General features: G+C 36.5%; 1 protein-coding gene across 1 annotated transcript in view; it reads right to left on the reverse strand.

Annotated features, from left to right (window-relative positions):
* Positions 1 to 22,045, reverse strand: part of LOC104468082 (vacuolar protein sorting-associated protein 13B-like) — a gene marked incomplete at its 3' end in the record, with an annotated part of 132,375 nt that overhangs the window by 87,565 nt on the left and 22,765 nt on the right. Inside the window, exons 3-6 of the mRNA XM_010082092.1 lie at positions 8,681 to 8,801; positions 4,266 to 4,433; positions 2,941 to 3,122; positions 495 to 669 (exon numbers count right to left, since the gene is read on the reverse strand). Of these exons, the coding sequence (XP_010080394.1) occupies positions 495 to 669; positions 2,941 to 3,122; positions 4,266 to 4,433; positions 8,681 to 8,801 (646 nt within the window). The remainder of the gene's footprint in view (positions 1 to 494; positions 670 to 2,940; positions 3,123 to 4,265; positions 4,434 to 8,680; positions 8,802 to 22,045) is intronic.

A 22,045-nucleotide genomic window follows, 5' to 3' on the forward strand; every position in this document is an offset into this window, starting at 1 on the left:
GACAATGTCAATGTATGTAACTACTGAACACATAGTGCAAAGGAATATTTTGGTGTTTAGAGCAAATGCTGATATATCTATTCCCAGTAACAAGTTTCAAAGAAAAACAGAAAAACACATCACTTTGAAACTGGCAGCAAACACATTAGAACTAAATAATACCGAAAAGTCAAAGCTGTCCAAGGACAGGTGCCTTGTTGCACTGTATAGTAACAGATAAATCCAAAGTACCCTATCAGGTCACAACTCCTAAAATGGGCTTTTTAGATAAAGTTTAACCTCAGTTTAGTCAGGACCATCAGAATGCTTTCCCGAACATAACATGAAAAACATGCTAGAGCTCTGCACGTTTACACAGCTCAGTCAAGGGGCTCTAACAAACTGGATAATGCCGAGATCCTTCGCAGTGACCAGCCTTGCCCATTGACATCTGTAAAAAGCCAAGAGATTAACATTTCGAACATTTCTTTTTAAAAAGTTAAAGTTGTATTTACCAGTGATATTTCCCAATGTATCTTTCGTGTGGCAAACCAAATCTTCACTTTCCCCCTCTTTGAAGTTGCCTATTTCTCCATAATAAAGAGCAATCCCAAGTTGCATTATACGTATAAACATAGGAAGCTGCTGATCCGAGATTGAAAGTTTCAAACTTTCAACTAACGTGTGAATCTATAAGATGAAAGAAAAAGCATTTCCATTCAACAGTTAAATATTTTCAAGACAGTCTTCTTAAATAACTGTATCCTGATGATCCACAGCACACAATCTCCATGCATACAATGAATCAGAAAGTAATCAAATGTAAATTTTGTGAGGATCAACAGCTTTTTAGATCTAATCTTTCAATAATTGTATGGCAGTGAAATACCAGAAAAGACTTAAGATGAAAAAAAATCATTACCTTTGGACCATTATCCTTTGGATCATAATAAACAATTATTAAATCATTTAAATGTTCATCTAGCATGGAATATCTAAATGTTTGATTTAATTAAACTTATTTATGAACACCTTCAGAAACAGTATTATATGTTTAAAGATTGAAGAGAAAAAAAGAAGAAACAAATTAAAAAGGAAAAAAGATAAAAAGGCAAATAAAGTAGGTGTAGCAAGACCAAAAATTCGGAGTATATAAGGGGAAAAAAAAAAAAGACATCGTCAAACAAACTGAAATGTGCCTTAAGAAAGGGCAGGGACAATAAATGAACACGAACAAAGATGACCAGAAAAGTTTAATACAAATTTAGTTAAATTACTACCACCTCAGTGCACTCTAGTACATGTTTTATTTTAGTCCAGTATCTACTCAAAATTTTAAGCAATAACACAATAATCATCATCATTTTTACAACACCAGTATTATTTTAAACTTAATGGAAATGCTGACACAGTCTTCCATATAAGCGTGCTGTCAGAGACTTGTAATGGGCCAGAAACTTTTGCACTGCAAACTTGGCATATAGAACTTCAGCTAGGTACATATTACTTCTCCAAAATTTACGGAACTATTTGGCTAATTTAAAAACCAAGGCTTTTTAACGTTAAGATTTACTGTCTACGTGTAGTAATGGCACTGTCACACAGAATATAAAGACCATAACTAGTAAAATACAGACAGTCAATATGATGATTCCTTATTATCACTGGAGTTCATATACATTACAAATTTATAAGGTACATGGTTAAAAGTCCTAATATAATTGAAGATTTAACTTCTTGTTTATAGAGCTCAAAATAGGCCAACTTCCAGAGTTGTTACCAGTTACTCTGGACCAAAAAAAATTTTTTTTCTAATATGTAGAATCAGCCTTTGTATATTTAATTAAATTAAGATCCACATATGAAAAAAAAAGAAATTTTTGCAAACACATGCACTACCAGACATGTGTGCAAGTATCTAGCATTTTATGACAATTCTTATCTGGATAAATACTCACATGGCTATTACCATATCCACAAATGTCCAAATTTGCCTGAAGTAATCCAAGGCATACAGCTGCACAGCACATAAAAAGGAACAGGGGCATTTGACAAATTGGACATGATTACTGATTAACTCCTAACCTTAAGTTCACAACAGGTTAGGACTTCCTGAATCATGAGTCAAAAAAACAGTGTCCCAACTGAAAGAGTGACACTTGTAAACTATATTCTTAAGAAATGGCCATTAAAAATTATCTCAAAATTGACTATTTTACAGTGCACACACCTGAAGATTATTTTTTATTAAAACTTGGGAAGAGACTGGCATAAAGTCTGTCTCATAATTTAAGAGAATTCTCAACTCATCAAATGGGCACCACTGGTATTAGTTGAGAGGGAGGGAGTGAAGATAAACCTTACATGTACAACTACTCAGAGCAGAAAAAAAAGTAGGAGCAAAATGTCATTTATTCTCTCCACCAACCCAGCATTTTGCTTCTGCACTGGGAAATGTAAAGATGTCACCTAGTGTCAGATGTTCACGAGTAATACTGCACCACTGCTCGCTAGGAACCGAGCCTGGCTTGCTAATCCATTTCACGAGGTTCACTGCATAGTGTTGATACACTGAACTTCCCTGTTATTTATGAGAGTTTGAGCTACATCTGAAACAACAACATAAGTAAAAAAATCCTTTCTATCTTACTGCAGGCACCTTAAAGGATTAGTATGTTTTTTATTTAACAGATAATGTGTAGATCTTTTTTTTCCTTAAATTATGTTTTCTTTTTTAAAGCTTCAGGCAAAATAAAGATTAGAGAGCATTACTTCCTTACTTACATGTTGTTACTGTGCACAGACTAATTGCATTATATGAGCAAAACACAATAAAAAAATCCCTTCAGCAAAACCCAACAGCATTAGCTTTTCATTTTACTTTAAATTTCAAAGTATATTTCGAAAAACCTTAAGATTTCAAAAGTGAATAGCAAAAAAACACCTGTTTTGGATACCTACTTTAATAATAGATGGCATTTTGGAGTTGAGGTTATCGTAAGTAAAATGGAGACGAGTCCTGAAGGAACATTTGTAGAGCAGAGGTTCCTGGTAAAATTCAATTTTACCACTTGCATTTCTCTTATCAAGACATACTGTGCAGTCAGAAAAGTTGATCATCTTTCTCAGTACCAGATCAGTGGCTTTTAAAAGTAGTATATAGGTTAAAAAAAATTTGCATAAGAAAAATAAGTTATCATAGAATGCACACATGTTCTTATCTAGAAGCAAACAGTACAAGATAGTTGAGTGGTCATCATTTAAATCATGAGCAAAGTATTTGCTTATGTGACTAAAGAGAATAATACAACATGTCAGACTTTTTCAGCTGACTACTTAAGACAAATTAGTTTCACCCAGTTCAAATTTTCATCCCTTTGTTCTATCTTAGAACTCTTTATAAAATGAGTACTGCTTCATGTGAAAGCATAAGACCAATAAATTTTCTTCTTGTTATTCTCCCAGAAAGAATCTTGCATATTTTCCCCATTTTCTTTTGAATCTTCCAAAGCAAACAAGAGCTATTATAGTGATCTTAACATGAAATATATTTTGTAATTTTATCATATTCGTTTGTAACAATTTTAGCTAGAACAAACAAATGGGTCCAGTGGTCAGGAAACAATTATATTCCACATTCTACTGGAGATGATCTGTGTGATCTTAATATACTCTTACTGTGCCCAAATTCCACCTCTACCAAATGTCAGTAAGGACACCCAGATTTACAGGTGAACGTTGGTAATTCAAACACTGAGATATTCAGATACTGAAAACCAAGATTAAAAAAAAATTAAAAGTTGGGGTTTTTTTCTGAAAATACGAAGTGAAATGAAGCCTGTCTCGCAATCGATACTCCATGCTCACTACAGTGCAGCGTGTTTTACTACCCCTCTAAGAGGGTTTTAAGATCATTTCAAACCATTGCAAAGGAACGCCTTACGATGCTACTGCTCACTCACAAAACCAGAGACAGATTGCCTATGTACTCACCACCAGCAGCAAGCACAAAATCAAGTGTTGTCATAGAAAGATGGCAAGTATGAGCAGAGAGGACTACCAAACATGTTGTATAATTATCTCTGATCATACAATGATGCATTAAGAATCAACCTATATTATTATAACTGGCTCTTCAAAATGAAGGGCAAGGGAAAAACTGGTAAGAAATGAAAACAGACAAAAAATATCTTACTTCTGACAGAGACATTTTTACTATACTTGCAAATTTTTTATTCGTTTAAGAGTGCCACAATGATACCTAAAATCAGAAAATGTCTGCTCACCAGAGATGTCCATAAACGCTCGATCCCAAAACTCATCCACCGTATAGCATTCCGCAGAAGTGATATTGACAGAGAGAACAATATCATCCTCCACATATTTTAGTATGAGATTGTTGATCACAATGTTGACGTTGTTCACAACACGTCTAATCAAACTCTGAACATAACCTATAAAATAAAACAGATTCTTAGGAGTTATAAGAAAGAAATTAAGCTAAATTAATTTATTACTGAAGTCATTCTTTCCAACCTGCATTCTTTTCAAAAATCAAAATTAAAAGAAACCAAGTATCACTGTCCTTTAAGTCCTGTGATTTTTTTGGGTACATAAAACTGCATTTAGTGCAATTAAGTCAATCAGCGTCCTAGAAATGCAACAGAGAAACTCTACCAAAAAAAATTGTAAATTCTAGGAATGTAATGTAGTGCAAGAGATTAATTTTTGATGGAAAGAATCAACATCCAAACTAATTAAGAAAACAGAGAACTTTGGATTATCATAGACAAAGAATTTTAATTACAGTGACTTTTTTACTTGAAAGATATTTAGAAATAGTTTTGGAAAAGTGAACACCAGGTTCTAAGTTACTTTTCAATTATGGATATATCATGTGTATTTGATCCCTTATCTAGTTTTTTTTCAAAGTTAACTAAACTTTAATATACCTAGTACTTTTTCATTCTAAAAGCTAATATATGCACATCATGGTCAGTAAGACTACTATGAGGTATAACAAAATCAATTTGTTATGACTATTTGTTACGACTATTTGTCAACAACCCAAACAGTAAGCACCTGCCCTGAAGCCTGTTGGGAAGAAATCCATTGAAATTTTTTCATACATAATATGATTGGAAAAATAACCTGAATTCCCAGTACACAGTAAACACTCATTTTACCAATATGGTAAAGAAATTAAATACTACCCACGTTCATGGCTTTTATGTACGCTGAATGTAACTATGGAGCTAACTCATTTGTGCCAGAAAAAAACCAAGCCTTAAAATTTCTGGTGTTTTAAAACTTATAAGACTACTCACATTCTATCTAAAAATACATTTAATACATGCTATAGAGGTCTAGTTTGGCAACTACCCTAAAAAAAACTGTTAATCATACAGGTTTAAATCCACAGGCTTCAAGTGTAGTTTTCTGAAACTTGCATTAAATAAGAGTAATTTATATCACCAATTTTAATTCAAATAAACAATTTTAATTCAAATAAAATTTAAAATGAACATCGAGACCAATGATGACCAGTTGTGAGATCAGTAAGAGCAGACTCAGGTTGCTACTTTGGTTCTGCTCTGCTGTTTCCAGCTATTCAGAGTTTTCACACTGAAATACTGCTTTTACCCTTCGAGTATATAGAATGTTTTACCACTACATAAGTGACTTCCTGCAGTTCCACAATGGCAAATTTACACAGCTGACCTAAGTTGTTTTTCCTTTTTCGGCATTCAAAGCCTCCAGCCACCTCCTATTGAACGCAAAATGTGCTTTCAGCTACCATTAGCAGAATATTTTTATTCTGATCAAAATATTCCAGTACATTTCCAGTTTTAGAAGTATTTCAATATTAAAATCTTAATTGTAAAACACATATCATTTTACTTATCATAACTCATCTTGCTTCATTTTATGCTGTTCTTGAGCATATGTCAACCTTTGAGCAAAGCTAGTCCCAGCAGGACAGAAATAGCATTTTAACATCCCCTGACATCTTAATAGGATTATAGTTGTATTACACCAAAATCTGGAAGACATTTTAGACCATTGTCTACACAAACAGGAAATCCAAAAATGCAGTGAAAGTCAAAATTGTGACAGCTTAGTACTATCAGGTTTCTAACATAAACTGCATTTACCTTTTTAGTACATCAATCTAAAAACCTACTGAAAAAATATGTGGAATAACTTGAAGAATTTTCTCACCAACTTATTAAAACGGTAACATATTTTTAGATTATCTTAATTCAGAAAACCTGATGTATTATTTTAATAACTAAGGGGCATAAGAGACCCATATTCAGCACTAGAGTAGTGTAACTGATCTGCACACAACTAGGAGCAAGCACAAAGCATTTAGTTGCTTTTCTTAAGTTCAGCATAGAAATACTTTGCAGGCTATGTAACAGCAACTATGGAATCATAACCAGTAATTTAATGGTGATTTTAAAGCATTCTACTAATTTCATTGAAGAAAGTGAAACTGTTCCTCCATGGGTCTAAAAGGTTTTTCAATATTTTGCTTTCAAGGGTCTTTCAAAGCTGATCTAATTTATTTTTTCCTCCTGTGAATGACAAAATCATTACAAATCCAGCATCATAGCAGGAAAAAAAAAAAAAAAGGCAATTTCTACTGCTATGAATGCAGTTTCAGACCCAGCCCTCCAAAATATTGTAGGACTACAGTGACCACAGACTGGTCAAACCTAAACATCGTAAGCTTAGCAGTGCTCTATTGTTACCAAAGCTCTATGTTTAGCTAAGCTCTGTGTAAGCTCCATTTCTGAGAACACAGCAGAGCTAAAGGGCAAATAAATCTTTCAATAAAATTACAACAGTAGTATGATACCTACATCCTCCAAAGACTAAAACAAATTTAAGTAGATGACTCAACATCTTAGAAAAATCCAGGATGTGCAAGTTAAAGCTTAGCAAATCCACATCCTACATCAGAGAACAAAATCTTCCTGCAAGGAGGCCTCTAACCCCCTTGGAGGCCATTTGTCACATAGGACCTCTATATTAAACAATGTTATTAATGCATTTAAAAAAAAACCAAAACCAACTGTATTTAGAAAACTTCACTCCACAAAAAGTAGCTTACAGTCTATTCAAGAAGGTAAGATTTCACTAATGCTCACTGAATCAGTAGACTTCACTACCACCATCTTCTATGGAGTTGCAGAAGGAAAATGACGGCAATGAAGGAGGTCATAGCACCCTACAGTCCCACAAAAGCACAAAGTACATCTACAGAATTTATCAAATACTAACATGAGAAGGCACCAGATATTCTGCAAATACAATATGTGCAATTTCTATGAGCATACTATTCATTAAGAACCACAATACATTCATAAAAGACTACCCGCAAACCAATTTTCAATGTGCCCGTTACATCTGCATCTGTGGAAACACATCTTTTGGAATGTTTTAATTGGAATGTTTTGGAATGTTTTATCAGATGTCAACATCACAATGAGCAGACCTCCAGCCTTTCACAAAGACTACACCTTTCAGTGAAATCCACAGCTAACACTTACGGAAACAAACCTGAAGAACCAAAATCCTAAAACTGTCACTGAAGGCAATGTAATCATTGAATTATTTGTCAAGCCTTCGAGTCCTGTTGCTAAATGGTGAGATCCAAAGAACCAAATGCCAAGGAACTGCCAGAGCTGAAGCGCTGTCCATGGTAGGACTCAGTGTGTGCCAAGAGACCAGCAATTCCAAGGTTTAAAATTTTTAAAATAAAATTCCAGTTTATTTGATCTCAGAGCCTTAAGCAAGCCTCCAGATCAGACTCCTCAAGTACCCACTCCAAAGCAAAATGATATTCTGTAGTACATAATATTCCACACACTAAATTTCAGTGTTCTCTTTTGATTCAAGGCAAGTGTAAACTTTCTATTAATAAAATATAAAGAAAAAAGCGTAACACAAAACTGTCATGTCTTCAGCCCATCTAAAATTAGAAGCCCCAAGAAGGCAAATTGCAATGCATTCCAGTACTCTCCAATTTAATTTTTCTGCACAAAACACCACCTCATATTGCAAATTTGTGTGCAAACTCAGAGGCAATAGTAATCAGACACATAGTTCCTTAGGCATTTTTATATCACATACATATCTCCCAGTTCAACTGAGCCAAACTCCATGTCAGAAAAAAAAAATAAAAAAGTGGTGAACATCTCTCCCAGCAGATACAGGATTCGATAAGAAACAACTCTCAGAACTACTACTCTCAAAGAGAAAACCTTACCTTTAAAACTATTATAAGAATCTGAGAATAAAATGTCTAAAAACATACAAGAAAACAACTTGATGTGAACCACTGAGCAGTTAATGAGCAGTAGAAACTGGAGTGATCTGAAACAGAACGAGAGCAACAGAGGATCTAACACACTATCCTTACAGTATGTTTCTTACACCAGTCTATCTTGCACTACAAATGAGTTCTGTAAACTTAAGGATTCAACAAAATGGAAGGAAAAGATACAAGGATTAACTACGTTTTGTTGCAATTTGGTTCCTTCTTATAATATTCAAGTATTTCACTCACCTTTATGTGATTTGTTGGCAGATAGAGATATAATAGTCTAACTTAGCCATTGCGGCCACCTGAATGAAATTTAGGTATTTTCTATCACTCAAATACAATCCAGATTCTGAAATTATGGATTACCTGGAGGTAAATCAGGGTCAGGAGAAGCAGACTGCTGAACTCGCCGTGGTTTTACTGCTGATTTCATGCTTTCTGTGGTACTGCGGTTTGTTGAACTAGATCCACAACTTTCATGGTCTTCCTGCTAGAGGAAAAGAAAGCAACTGAGTCAACCAAACAAAAAGAAAACAAATGTGGGGAGAACAACTTTGTGAAGATTTGGTAAATTAAGCTTCTGTTACTGTTTCTCCATTATTTCAATTGTGTACAGGCATCTAACTACAGATATTATTACAAAACTAGCCAGACAAAAAAAATTATTTGCAATTAACACTTCCACTAACTTTTATTTAAAAAAAAAAAAACTCAGTCATTTATTATTATTTCAATAGAATACATTTCATCTAGCCTCACTTTTGCTGAAACATTCCTTCAGAGACAGAGCCCTGCAGACTACCAAAACAAATATGAGAAACTACTGAATTTTACGAGCTTGCATGCCTACTCATGAAACCACCTCAGACAGTTCCAAGATGTCAGAGCCATGTCCTTCCAAATACAACTAATTGAGGCTGGTTCACAAAACAAAATATTTTTGCAGACTTCTAAAAGAGTAAAACATGGCCCCAGAAAAGATAAACAAACTGAGGACACCTGCTTATCTTCAGCTTCTATATAGCTTGTTCACCATACGGAATTCAGAAGCAGGAAACAGGGCTCGGAGTATATGATATAAAGCCTTACAAGATGAAATTCACAGATGTAAGAAAATCTTAATTAGCTAAATTCAGGGTTTTAAAGACCCCACTAGTATTCCCATTACATTCACAAATGACAGTTTAACTACAAGACACAAGTCCAAGAAAGACAAGTAATGCAAATATTCTTGTAAGCACATTAGAAGAGCAGCTTAGAGAGGAAGCGAATTCCTACAACTTTTGACCCAAGCCAAATTACCTCTTCGATAGACGCAGCCTCTTGCAGCAAAAGAGTGAAACACTCTCTGGGTCACAGCACTACCAGGATGACACAAAGCACTCACAAACAGAAGGGCGCAGGGAACAAATGTCAAGTGCGGCAGCATAACGCTATAATATTCCTAAGCCCTCTAACCACCAAAAAGCAAACAGCTTAAACCGTGCTGGCTTTCTGTACAGGATAGAGCATGTGTTTCCCTGCATGCTGCCTGGCATTTTTAATAATTTCAGAGAAACTGCAAAATGGAATCTTGACATTACTTGCTTCTTAATGTTTTTGTATGAAAAATTAAGAAATTAAGTTACATGTAATGATACATTTTAAATAAAAGTCTACAACTTCAAAAACAATTGAAGATAGTTTCTTTCCTTCCAGTTGATATTTAGAAAAAAAAGAACAGAGGGAAATTCTGTGATAAAGTGGAAATACCATTTCACTAAGAAAAAATTATGATGAGCAACTTAATCTTAGCCTGGGGAAAAAAAAAATAAAAATAGAAGGCTGAACTTTGTTTGGAGAAATTGCAGACCCATTCATACATTAGAAGGGTAGAAGATGGCTTCTAAAAGAAGGATGAGTTACCATAAAGGATTTGAGATTTTCCAGCCATTAATAAAGCATTGAAACAAGCTGTTTGTTGGTTTTTAATTTAGGGTTATTTGGCCATTTCATTCATCCAGGATTTTCTAATTTCAATGTATGAAAAAACGTAATGGGTGTATAGCATCAACTCCAGTTGGAGTACATTTGCTTGCTTTCTTATCTCTGACAACCTTCTGATGCTTTTAATCAAGGAATGGGAGTCTCCTGAAGACTCTCAGAAATTCTACCTGCAGTAAATTTTCATTAGAAATCCACCACTCTCTTCATGGCATAACCAAGCAATAATGACCGCTTGAAGCTCTTGCTTTATCTTCGAACCCAGGTGACAGATGCCTCTTCATCAACATGTATATACTGTCATCAGAAAAGCTCACCTCTCCTGCTTACAAGAAAAATTAGAATCACAGATTTTTAAGCTAAAATTTTTGAAATAACTTTTAACCATAACCTCTTTCTTGGAAACTAGTACATATGTAGCATGAAAATATTTTTTCAGATGAGTCACCATACTGCTATTTATATTTTGAACTTAGAAAAATACCTAAGATGTCAGAGTGACCAAACAGCTCAATTAGCACATTTCCTTCTTTCCTGAGCTCACTTATGGATTGTACAGAATGCTGTGGCACAACTAATTATTTGATCTGATAGGATCACATTATGCCTGCCTTTTAATATTTATGTTGGCTACGAGAAAAAGAAAGGGGGGCTGAGGGGATGGGGAAGGCATTCTATTTTTGAAGTGTTAACTGTCTCGAGCCTGACTACATTCTGCAAAAGGGCAGAGAACCTGTAGATTGTGTTAATTTTGAAAGAATGTCTCGAATCTCAACCTCTAAACAAATTCAATACAATAAGCTTTCGCTATTTCCCTGAGCTACAAGACAGTTGTGATGGAAAATGGCTGCAGCCATTTAGAGCAAGTTGGACCTAAAAGTCATCAAAGAAAATGTAACATGCTCCCAGATGGTGCCAAAATGCAACACAAAATTTTATCTTATAAATATACCTGTGTGACTTAATCCACATGAAGTAACAGAGTATATCTACATTTAAGAAGAATTCAACCTGACCAAACACTAGAAAATAGGGTTTTTTTAATCTGGGATAACATCCATTCATTTCCTTACATTACACAATTATCAAAATGGTTTTAAAACTGGTTTAGAAGGTTTTTTGAGTGTGAACACACACCATTTTTCAGAACAGCTGCTGAGACTTTATAAAGCAAATGTTATATTTGTTAATTAGAGGAAGATGATAGCAGCGGCCATGACCTTATAGGAACTACATTTCTATGTAGACGCATATCCAAAAGCTTTCTGCATCTGCACGCTTCTGCTCAATGTTAGCTTTAAGAGCACACTGTTAAATTCTCAAACATGTGGGTGTCTCATAAGCCCAGAAGTAAAACATGTTCATTAAAGAGATGGGAAAAAGTTCCAAGCAAACTGCCAAAACTAGCATAATTATGAAACTATTTCACACTGGAACCAACTAGAGTTACACACTGTGTCTAGATCACAGTGATGTCATCAGAAACACCCGGCCAAAAGGCACTAAAACTACCACGCTCCCATAAATCCACCTCACACCAGATGACAAACGTTTTAAAGTCAAAATTATACTGGGGGTGGGAAGGGAGTTTCATACTATTACTATAGTTATTTGCACTTTTAGAATGTGAGTGGATAAATGCTGGTTCATTTTAGCATTCATGAGAGTGATCCCAAACAAGTCACAGCAGCCAAAAACTAAAAATACTCATGGTGTATTTAGAGGGATGATTTTTAAGGAAAATAACACTCATTTACAAAAAATACCTTTTCCCACTAGCTTGTATCATAAGTAAAGCCTAGAAAACTTGAAAAAATTTAAGAAGTAGTCCTGCGTATGGATGTTATACAAATATACCTTGGATCAGGACAAACAGAAGTGTGCACAACCAGGCTCCTTCTTCCCTTTTGGCAAATGTGTCAGACCAGGTACCCAGCTGAAATGGTTTTTTAGAAGTAACCATAGTGCTCTATAACTGGGCAAGTCAAAGTAACGTGCTAAAGACACCTAGGCTAGTAAATTTACATGCAGGTTCCTCAGTCAATTTTCTACTGCAATATAAAACAGTTGTTGCAAGGTTTAAAGTGAATTACAATTACATCTGAACACATAATAGACGAGGTTTATCATGATCTTTCCTAATAAGTGTAGTTTATTACCTTTGTTCATTATTCTATTTTCCAAATTTAAAATACACAGTTCTTTTTCTCTTTAAAAAATAAACTTCCTCACCTTAAAATGCATAAATCCTGTTTAATGGCAAGGCCTCCAAAATGCCTTCTAAGCATGCTTTATGGGAAAATAATGTTTTCTCTGGGGGATGACTTAGCTTTTTATGCTAATATTGTCCCTCTGCTTTCATCAAATCAAGTTAAAGATAAATAAAACTGAGTTCTTTAAAAAAAACCACAGGAAAATGCATAAAAACAACCACCACTATGAATTAACATTTTAAAACCCAAACTGACCCCAAGTACCTAATACACAAACTTGCAGAGAGTTCTCCATCGCTGTTTTCTCTCTTCCTCTACAAAATTTTGGTTTCTCTCATCCTTTGTCATTTCTAAAACAATGAGCTCAATATCCTTTACAAGTCAGAAAGAGAAATAGGTATCTCTTACTGTAAAGCATATCTTAAATTGCAAGACACAAAAACTGCAAAGGAGGAACTCATTTCCCACTAGTGGACTGTGCTTGTATGGTTGAGTAGTTAGCTGCCTGGGGGAAGACTAAAAGTAATATTCAGACTATGTTCATTTTAGGAAGGCCTTGGAGACAGTCTCCTGCACAGACCTTATTCCCAAACTGGTGAGATTATCGACCAGTTAGTGGGAGATAAATGGGGTGAAAAAGTGGCTGGACTACTGGGCTCAAAGGGTTGTGATCAGGGGTACAAAGTCCAGCTGGTGGCTGGTTACTTGCGGCATCCTTCAGGGATCAGTACTAAGCCCGTGACGTTTAACATTCTTACTAAAGACCTGGAAGACAGGATAGAGTGCAGCCTCAGCAAGGCTGTGGAGGGTACCAACCTACGGGAAGGAGCCAATGCACTGGTGGGCAGGGCTGCTATCAACAGGGTCCTTGAGAGGCTGAAGAAATGGGCTGTCAGGAACTCCATGAAGCCCAGCCACAAAAGCTAAATCCTGCACCTGGGACGGAGGTACTCTGCATAACTGTACAGACCGAGCCAAAGTGCTAGAAAGCAGCTTTGTAGAAAAGAATCCAAGGCTCCCAGTGGACAGCAAGTTGAACGTGAGTCAGCCATGTGCCCTTGCCACAAAGGAGGCCAACCATGTGCTGGGCAGTATGAGCAAGGGTGAAACCAAGGGGCACAACTCCTCCCCTCTTTGGCCCCCCGTGAGACATTGTGCGGAATACTGCACCCAGTCTGGGGCTCTCCAATACAAGGACGCAGACATATCAGAACCAAGCCCAGTGGAGGGCCACAAGGTGGTTAGGGGGCTGGAACACGTCAGCTTTCCCTCAGGGGAGATGGAGACAACCAGGGTTGTTCAGCCTGGAGATGGCAGATGTCTACAGCTACCTACTGGGAGGGTACAAGAGAGGGAGCCAGGCTCTGTGTCCATTGCCACTCATCCTCTCACAGTATAGCTTTGACAAATCTGAAACATAGCCAATTCCAAGCAGAGCAAAAACTTTTTCACCAGGAGAGCGATCAAGTATTGGAACAAGCTGCCCAGAAAGGCAGGGGGGGTCTCAGTCCTTGGAGCTATTCAGCACTTGGCTGGCCAAGCCCTGGAGCAACCTGCTCTAATTGGACTTGCTTTGGGCATGAGGTTGGACTAGACCATCTCCAGAGATCATCCCAAGTTGCTCTAGGATTTTGTTTCATTTTTGCATGGAGAGAAAAGTAATACAAGTCTTAAAAAATATTATCTTAGAAAGACATTAAGTTTCAATAAAATGGTAAGCACTATCCAGATCTTGCTTTCAAAAATATATCTGATCATGTTCCTAGGATTTCTCTCCATGCAAAAATGAAACAAAAAGTAATACAAGTCTTAAAAAAATATTATCTTAACAAGACATTAAGTTTCAATAAAATGGTAAGCACTATCCAGATCTTGCTTTCAAAAATATATCTGATCATGTTCCACTGCTATCCAATTGTCAATATGCATTATATACATACACAACTAGACAAATCTATTCATACTACGCTTCTGTATAACCTTGCAACAACACTTCTGCTGGCTAGCACAGGTCAAGCACTACTTACAAACGAGTCATGACCTTTAATACAGCCTCAATAATTTAATTCCACAATTAACCTGCAACGAATATTTTACTAAGAGTTAACAATAAACTGAAACACAGAAAAGTTAGTTTTACTATTTTTCTAGTTAACAGCAAACTCAAAAAAGCAAAAAAATCAGTGACCTATATATTCTGTAGAATAATTTTCTATGTTACATATGGAGATTATATATAGCTTATACACATACACTTGTACCTTCAAAAGTCTATTCAAGATAGGTCATTTTCTTTCGCTGTTAAAAAAGTCCAATTTTAAATCTTCTCAAACTGACAAATCACATATCTCAGAGTGAGTACTCCAAGATTAAGCTCTGTCTTTTCTCTAAGGCACATGAGAATATGAGGGAAGGTCTTTATTTTTCTACTTAGGTTTTTTTTCAGTACTATTTCAGGTAGAAATATGTCAAAAATCAAGTCTTTAAATTACATACCAGACTACAAAGGAGAAATACCAAGGAATTTGAGGCAGAGGTACAGTGGCAAAGCACCTTAGGGAGCGGATAAACAAGGGTAACCTGCTTAAGAATAACAGACAAGGACAATATTGAGCAATGTTTTGTTAATTTTATATTAGCATAGCACAATGTGCTCTGAGATAGAGGTATGAGTTAAAAACCCATGCGAAAGCTGTAGACAGGCTAAAATGCTGCCACAGCAGCCCCAACCGAAAGCTAAGCAGCTTGTAAGTCGTCTGTTGCGCTGATACTGCAGAATGTGTGCTGTCTGGCTATTGATTTCTGGGCAATAACACCTCCCTGTGATGTTGCTACTGTTTCAATTAGCTGATTATCCGAGGTATTTGAGAGGAACATTCCTCTGTTTACAAGGAAGGGAGCTGTCAAGAGTCTGAAAGCCTATGGCGATAAGGCCATAGAGCCAAAGATAAATAATCAGGCTATTCTCATTAAGTGCTTCTCAGAAATACACCCCAATTTCTCAACACCCCAAACCAAGTGACAAATAAAACGACATCATAAGTGTTTCTGAAGCAAGTGAGTTGTACAAATATCTTCCTTCTATTTTGGAAAGAAAGTTACAATATAAACCATTAACTGATCATCTAGTAGAGTTTCTGATATATTTATTCTGTTTAAAAAAAAAAAATACGAGGCCACCTACCATGATCCAAGTGCTTTTTAATAGAAATAAACATCTCAAGATGTCTTTTCTGCAATTTCTCCTAGGATAAGCTTTTTAAAGATGTCACTCTTCCTCACATTACCAGAAGCTTGCCCAATGCTTTGGTTTGGGGGGGGATACAGGTGAGGACATCGTAATTCTGTAGTGTTTTGCTCTGTTTGCTTAATACCTAGCACAACACAGAGTCCTGATCCATGACTAGAGCACTCAAAGCTACAAAGAAGAAAACAACAAACAGTAAGAAATGTTACGTTAACAACTGGCAGCTATACTCAAGATTCAGCATTACTATAGAAGGAAGGATGGAAGGGATCAAAAAAAAGGCAATTCCTAAATGTTTATTCCACAAAACTCACACTGAACAGAACTCCAACTCAGTAATTCTCACACCAGGGTGGCCTGAAAGAAAAGGAGTTGGGAGGAGAGATGTGGCAGAAAGACTAGTGCTAGGTGAGCTTCTTCAGCAAAACTGATGATGTGGGACATCTTTGATATAGGATGGTTGTGGGCTAAAAGGAGTCCTTCTGCCCCACATATTCTCTGTGCCTGCAAAGGAGAAGAGAGTGGCTGGAAGAGCTTATCCTGAAGGACTGGGAAGAAAGAGAGACAGAAAGTCCAGTAAGGGGAACAGCCTGCAAACACAAGAAAAGAGACAAGAAGTGACCTACAACATTGTTCTCTCTTTTCCAACTTGTGCTAGAAACAATCAAGTCTAATAAAATGAAGAGTGCTAAGAGAACTGATATCTATTAAAAAAACCCCGTCTCTTGAAAATTAAGTCTGAACAAAACAGAATATATATTTCAAGTTGAAACAGTTTATCTCCACACATGGAAACTTCAGAACAGTTTGACTGATCTGCTGCCATCCAGCCTAACCCATGACTGAAGGGCTGTTATGGGACCACCTCACCCACAGGCAGGTCCAGCCACTTAGGTCAGCACCACATCAAACACCTTTTTTCTTACACCGCTGCATTTCTTCTCTGTACAGTAACAGTACATAAGCCAGTTTACATTTTTTTGTGTGCTATCGTGGAAGCCACTGTGCCAAAGACTGGACATAGTCTCATCCTTGTCACAGGTTCCTTGAAATATCAATTAAGAATAGCTGAGACTATTTTTAAACTTTTTTTTTTTTAATTTCTTCACTGAAAGAGTGCTCAGGCATTGGAACAGGCTGCCCAGGGCAGTGGTGGAGTCACCATCCCTGGAAGGGTTCAAGAAACGTGTCGATGTGGTGCTTAGGGACATGGTTTAGTGGGTGAGGTGGTGTGGGTTGGCGGTTGGACTTGATCCTTGAGGTCTTTTCCAACCTTAATGATTCTGTGATTCTATGACTATTTCTCTAGCATTTATAAAGTACATTGTCCTGAACACTGCAGCAAGACTGAAACACCATTGTGAGCATGGCTTGTTCACATCACTGATTCACGAACAACATCTGGGAACTATTAGGAAAAACTTGGCCCATTGAGGTCACTCTGATTGTAATCTGTTCTGCTTGCCAGACAGCTAGCACTAGTCCTCAACTCTATTTCAACTGCCCCCAGACTCTTCACCAAGGCATCACTTTCCTTCGTGGTGGCAGACTATCAAGAGCACTTATTTCCTCCACTGCACTAGAGGGTTGCAGTTGCAGCTCCATTTCACACTTTCTTTAGGGGGTACTTTCCCCTAACACATTTCCTATTGCAGTTTATTAGAAAGCCAGACCCCATGTGCAAGAATTCCCTCCACCAAGCACCTGCCAAGGATGTAGTAATAATTTTTATTACACCATAACCTTGCCACCCACTTCCTCCAGAGGAGGGTATAACACTGTCCAGACCAAATGTTCTCCTAATCCCAAACACTATTGAGCAGTGTACCTACAGCAGGGCCCCAGCAAACTGAGCAATCCCAAGTTCTCAAAGTTCTAACATCACAACAAACTTCTGACGCATGACAGAGGAAGGCCAGAGGCACAAAGCTTTGCCTGGAGAACTTGCTATCCAAGTGAGCTCTTTTCACTCCTGAGCATCATTTGGGCAGTGTTTGGCTTTTGGCAGCTGCTTGGGGTGTAAGGAGAGGAAAGGAGGCAATGGAATGGCAATGGATTATACATGCCTATGTCAGAAGGAAGAGTATACCCACCACTAGGGTCTCCCCGGCTGCCATCAATTTTCACAAATTTATAGGTTATTATCCTTCAAGTGACTAATTCTCCATCAAAATTGTTTGAAACCAGTCAAAATTTAATGAAGCAGTGCAAAAAAAAAAAAAAGAGGAAAAGACGACTGAATGACAGACAAAATCATGCACATCTGGTTTCCTTAAGATACCAAGCTTAATTCCCAACACAACTGAAAAACAACTGGTGTCATAGATTTTAGCCTAGCAGTCCTTTATTCCTCAGTTAATATTTGTGTCCAAGTCCAATTTGAGCTTGCAGACATTCCCCACTGAACATGCACCAGGGGAACTCTTCCCCAGCTGGGAATGATACTTTTCAGGATATTTGTTAGTGCAGGGAGGTTCAAAAGTGGAAGATTTCTCGGCAATACTGAAACTCTCTATAGTTTTCACTGCATTCTGCAAATTCAAGAGCATGGGGAATTTCATTAAAGTAAAATCTCAGTATACAAAATCATCTACAGCAGGAGATGGGAATATTGACATGACACCAATAAAAATATATTTCCCTTTTTTTAGAATTAAGCACAAAAAGAGTAGTAATGGCTCTTCAGTGCTATTTTAAGAGAAAATTTCATTTCCTAACTTATTTCTAATAGTTATTCTAATGCAGTATACTTATTGTGCATTCTATTATGCACATACACGTAATACTACGTAATTGTATTATTAATGCTATGTTTGATGATATTCAAATAGTTTTGACAAATTAAAATCTGTTGGGTGAGTATAATTCTATGTTAAATTCTAGAGACTTCCATACGTCTGACTGAAACATCATTTGTCCTAATTTAGATAGTTTTCTAACTTTTCATCTGATCAAATTCTAAACATTGAAGCCAGGTTAGTGGACATTTCCCGTTATCTCCAGTTATTTAGTTGTCTCAAGCAAAACTTCCATAAAAACAAGACTATAGTTTCATCAAAATGCTTCCATTTTACAACTTTCAGTTACACATTAATAGCCCTACTGTATTTCTAACAACTCACTTCATATTTTCTATTTTATTTTTATTCTTTCTTTTTAAGTTAACTTCAGATACCACTATGGGGAAAAAGATATTTTCACCAAATGTAATCTATCAATTACACCTTATCTAAATAACATTAGTTAACAAAACTAATGGACTAAACGACAAAGCTGGCTGAATGGCTGGAAAAACTTCCTGGTTAATAAACGTAAAAAAAGTACACATAGGCACAACTTATTCGAAACACGTACATTAAGGAGTTTTTACTTATAATCAGTCATTTCTTTTGGAATTGTCAGTCTGTGATGTGTACACCATTTCAAGGAATGCATTGCTATTTATAATGCACGGCTTTTTAAAATAGGAAAGCTTTTGAAACATTACCTTAAACCTAAACAAACAATTTGTCTTCTAAACCAGTCAGCAATCTATCACACAAAACCACCAGAATGATATATATTAAGAGAAGCGTACCTGTCAACACTGTTATAACTGTTGCAAAGTTTTACAAAAAATCTCTGTAATTATAACATAACGTAAATTTTTATCACATTGGTTAGCTTAAGGCACAACATGCCTCCTCTCAGGCAGTAGGGACTTTTATCAAAATCCAATATTTATTCTTCTTTCTAGTGACAACCATGTGCATGCCACTTCCTTCTTTATATTCTGACATCCAGAATTCTTCCAATGAATATACCTTCCTTGGTACAAGTTAATCGGAAGTGACTTTTTCATTTTTAATACAAAATTAAGATCAAAACACCTTCTCCCAAATCTGTCTCAATCATATTGAATGGAAAATTTTTTTTTTTCTCTCTAGTCTAATTTGCAATACAATAATGAGTAAAGGCTTAAAAAGAGAGAGGAAAGCAAGTGTCATCAAGAAATGAAGTTGAGTGCCCAGGGGAACAAAACATACAAGTATTCTGAAAGGAACTGGGGGGGACAGGGATGGGACTGTTACTGTTTGGTGCTCAACTGCACACTCCAGGCACATGCACAAGTAAGACTAAAAATTGGACAACAGGATGGAGAAATAAGATTCAAAAGAACTTTGGAAAAAAATACGTACGTGGGAAAGTTTAAAAGCCTTGAAATACCCTCTAATCTCATATAACACCAAGCAGGAAAGCTCAAGGAGGATTTAATGTGGAAGAAAATAATGTTCCTTGTTTCAAATTAAAACATGGAACATTATCTGTAACACAATGACTGAATAACATAGGCCAAAGAATACATTTAAAGCTAAAGTCATAAAAATATTCTCTTAAATCTATAATTCTTCCTGGTTTTACCTATTTACATTAAGAAATCTGTTTTATAAATTTAAGTTTGACATGAGTAATTCACAGGTAACACACCGTTAAGTCATCAACTCATTCAGGTTTCTCTAACATTTGTTGTTTTACATGATATATATTTGTTGGGATGGTGGATGGGTTTAGCTTCTTCAAAAACTAACTTTAAGCATACTACCCACAACACTATAAATACGTTTAAGTGTAACTGCATTCACAGCAAATGAAAAGTGCGCTTTCCTTGACTGATGGTTTTTATCTGCAGTCCTGAAGAGCAGTTCCAACTGATAATTCAGTTATTCAGAAGGCAAATACCTCCCTGAATTTGAGATAATACCAGTAACTTAAGGACTAAGTCCAGGATTGTCCATTCATGGCAACCACCCAGGGACCAGGTTCATCCTTTAGCACCCTCCTGTGGCACGGACCATAGTCCATCCGCTCCTGAATCCACCAGACACAGACACCCTGCACTTACTTTTTCCAGGCAGGTCTCCTCACTACCATCTTTGTCTTTTCATCTTAGATGATTAGAAATGGAGGCAGAATGGTACAACGATAACAAAAGACCAAGGAAAAGAGAAAGCAGAGTGGTAGAAACAAAAACCAGAGTGCTCCTTAAACACTGGATCTTTAATACACAAGAAATACAAACTTCACCAAAGAGTGCGAGTCATAGCATGGCCAATCACCTGGCTTAATCCAAAGGAAAAAAAAGTAGCAGACACCACCCTTATTATCTTTCACAGGTACCTCTTTTGCTACGTGAAACTCAAAAGTGAGATTTTTCTCTCTACAAGATTTTAAGGGCCTACATTTATTAAGCAGCTTATTATATGCAAGATCTGTAAGTTTACCAAAACAGTTTGGAATAAGTTATGAAAATGGCTCACTGAACAGCCGCCAAACCAACTAGGATGAGAAAATTCCCGTAAGTATCCCACAGCAATACTTCAATCAACTACAACTACACACAGAGTGGAAAATCTTAGTTCTAGAATTATTAAAATGGAAAAAGGAACCTCGTTCACACTGACAGTAAATTTTAATTTTGCATCTGAACATAAAAGTATACCCAATAATTGATTTTGATCACATAGAGACAAGGATGTACACAGCTATTACTAACTGTATGTTAAACACTGCAAGATCTAGAAAAGTTATTTGAAACAGCTTTTTCCCCGTACTAATCTACAGTTGTTTAGATCACTACCTTTTAAACCACCTGACTATCTCATGGCACAACGTTCAGAAACTAGACACCAGTATGCACCTCAGATCTATCCAGTTGTTCTGGTGTCAAACAGGACCACAGAAGACAATACAGTTAGAATAGATAGACCAGGTTCAAGCATTGAAGGTAAGCAATGAAAGGCATGTTTCTTTACATACCCAGCAAAGCTGGTTTGTTTTTTTCCTTTTTTCCTTCCCCTTCTGGAGGAAGGATCTGTGTTTCTCAGGTGGAAGGAGCCTGAGCTTCCAAGTCACTTTGCCCCAATATTACCTTTCATGAAGAATTTGGGACATTCTCCAACTCAGGGTGAGGAGGTAGGAGGCAGCCACCAGTGGGGGAAGACTCAATTCATTAAACCTCTTACTGAAAGCCATGCAGGTGGATTTCTGTAGATATACTACAAAATACCACCATGACTGCATAACAGCAGCTTGTTACGAGATATTCAGTAAAACATTTTATTGAATAAGAGTAGAGCAAAACCAGATGTAGCAAACCATGCCCTCCAGAGAATCGTGAACCTACCTGCTACTCACATGGTATTCTGTGCAGATGCCATTGCTAAGGAGGAAATTAAATTACTAAATAATTTCAAACTAATCTTTGGGCAACCAAACTATTAATTTCAGAATTACATTAATTAAGAGCAA

This window comes from Pterocles gutturalis, unplaced genomic scaffold (genome assembly GCF_000699245.1).
Source record: "Pterocles gutturalis isolate BGI_N339 unplaced genomic scaffold, ASM69924v1 scaffold13504, whole genome shotgun sequence".
Classification (NCBI taxonomy): domain Eukaryota; kingdom Metazoa; phylum Chordata; class Aves; order Pterocliformes; family Pteroclidae; genus Pterocles; species Pterocles gutturalis.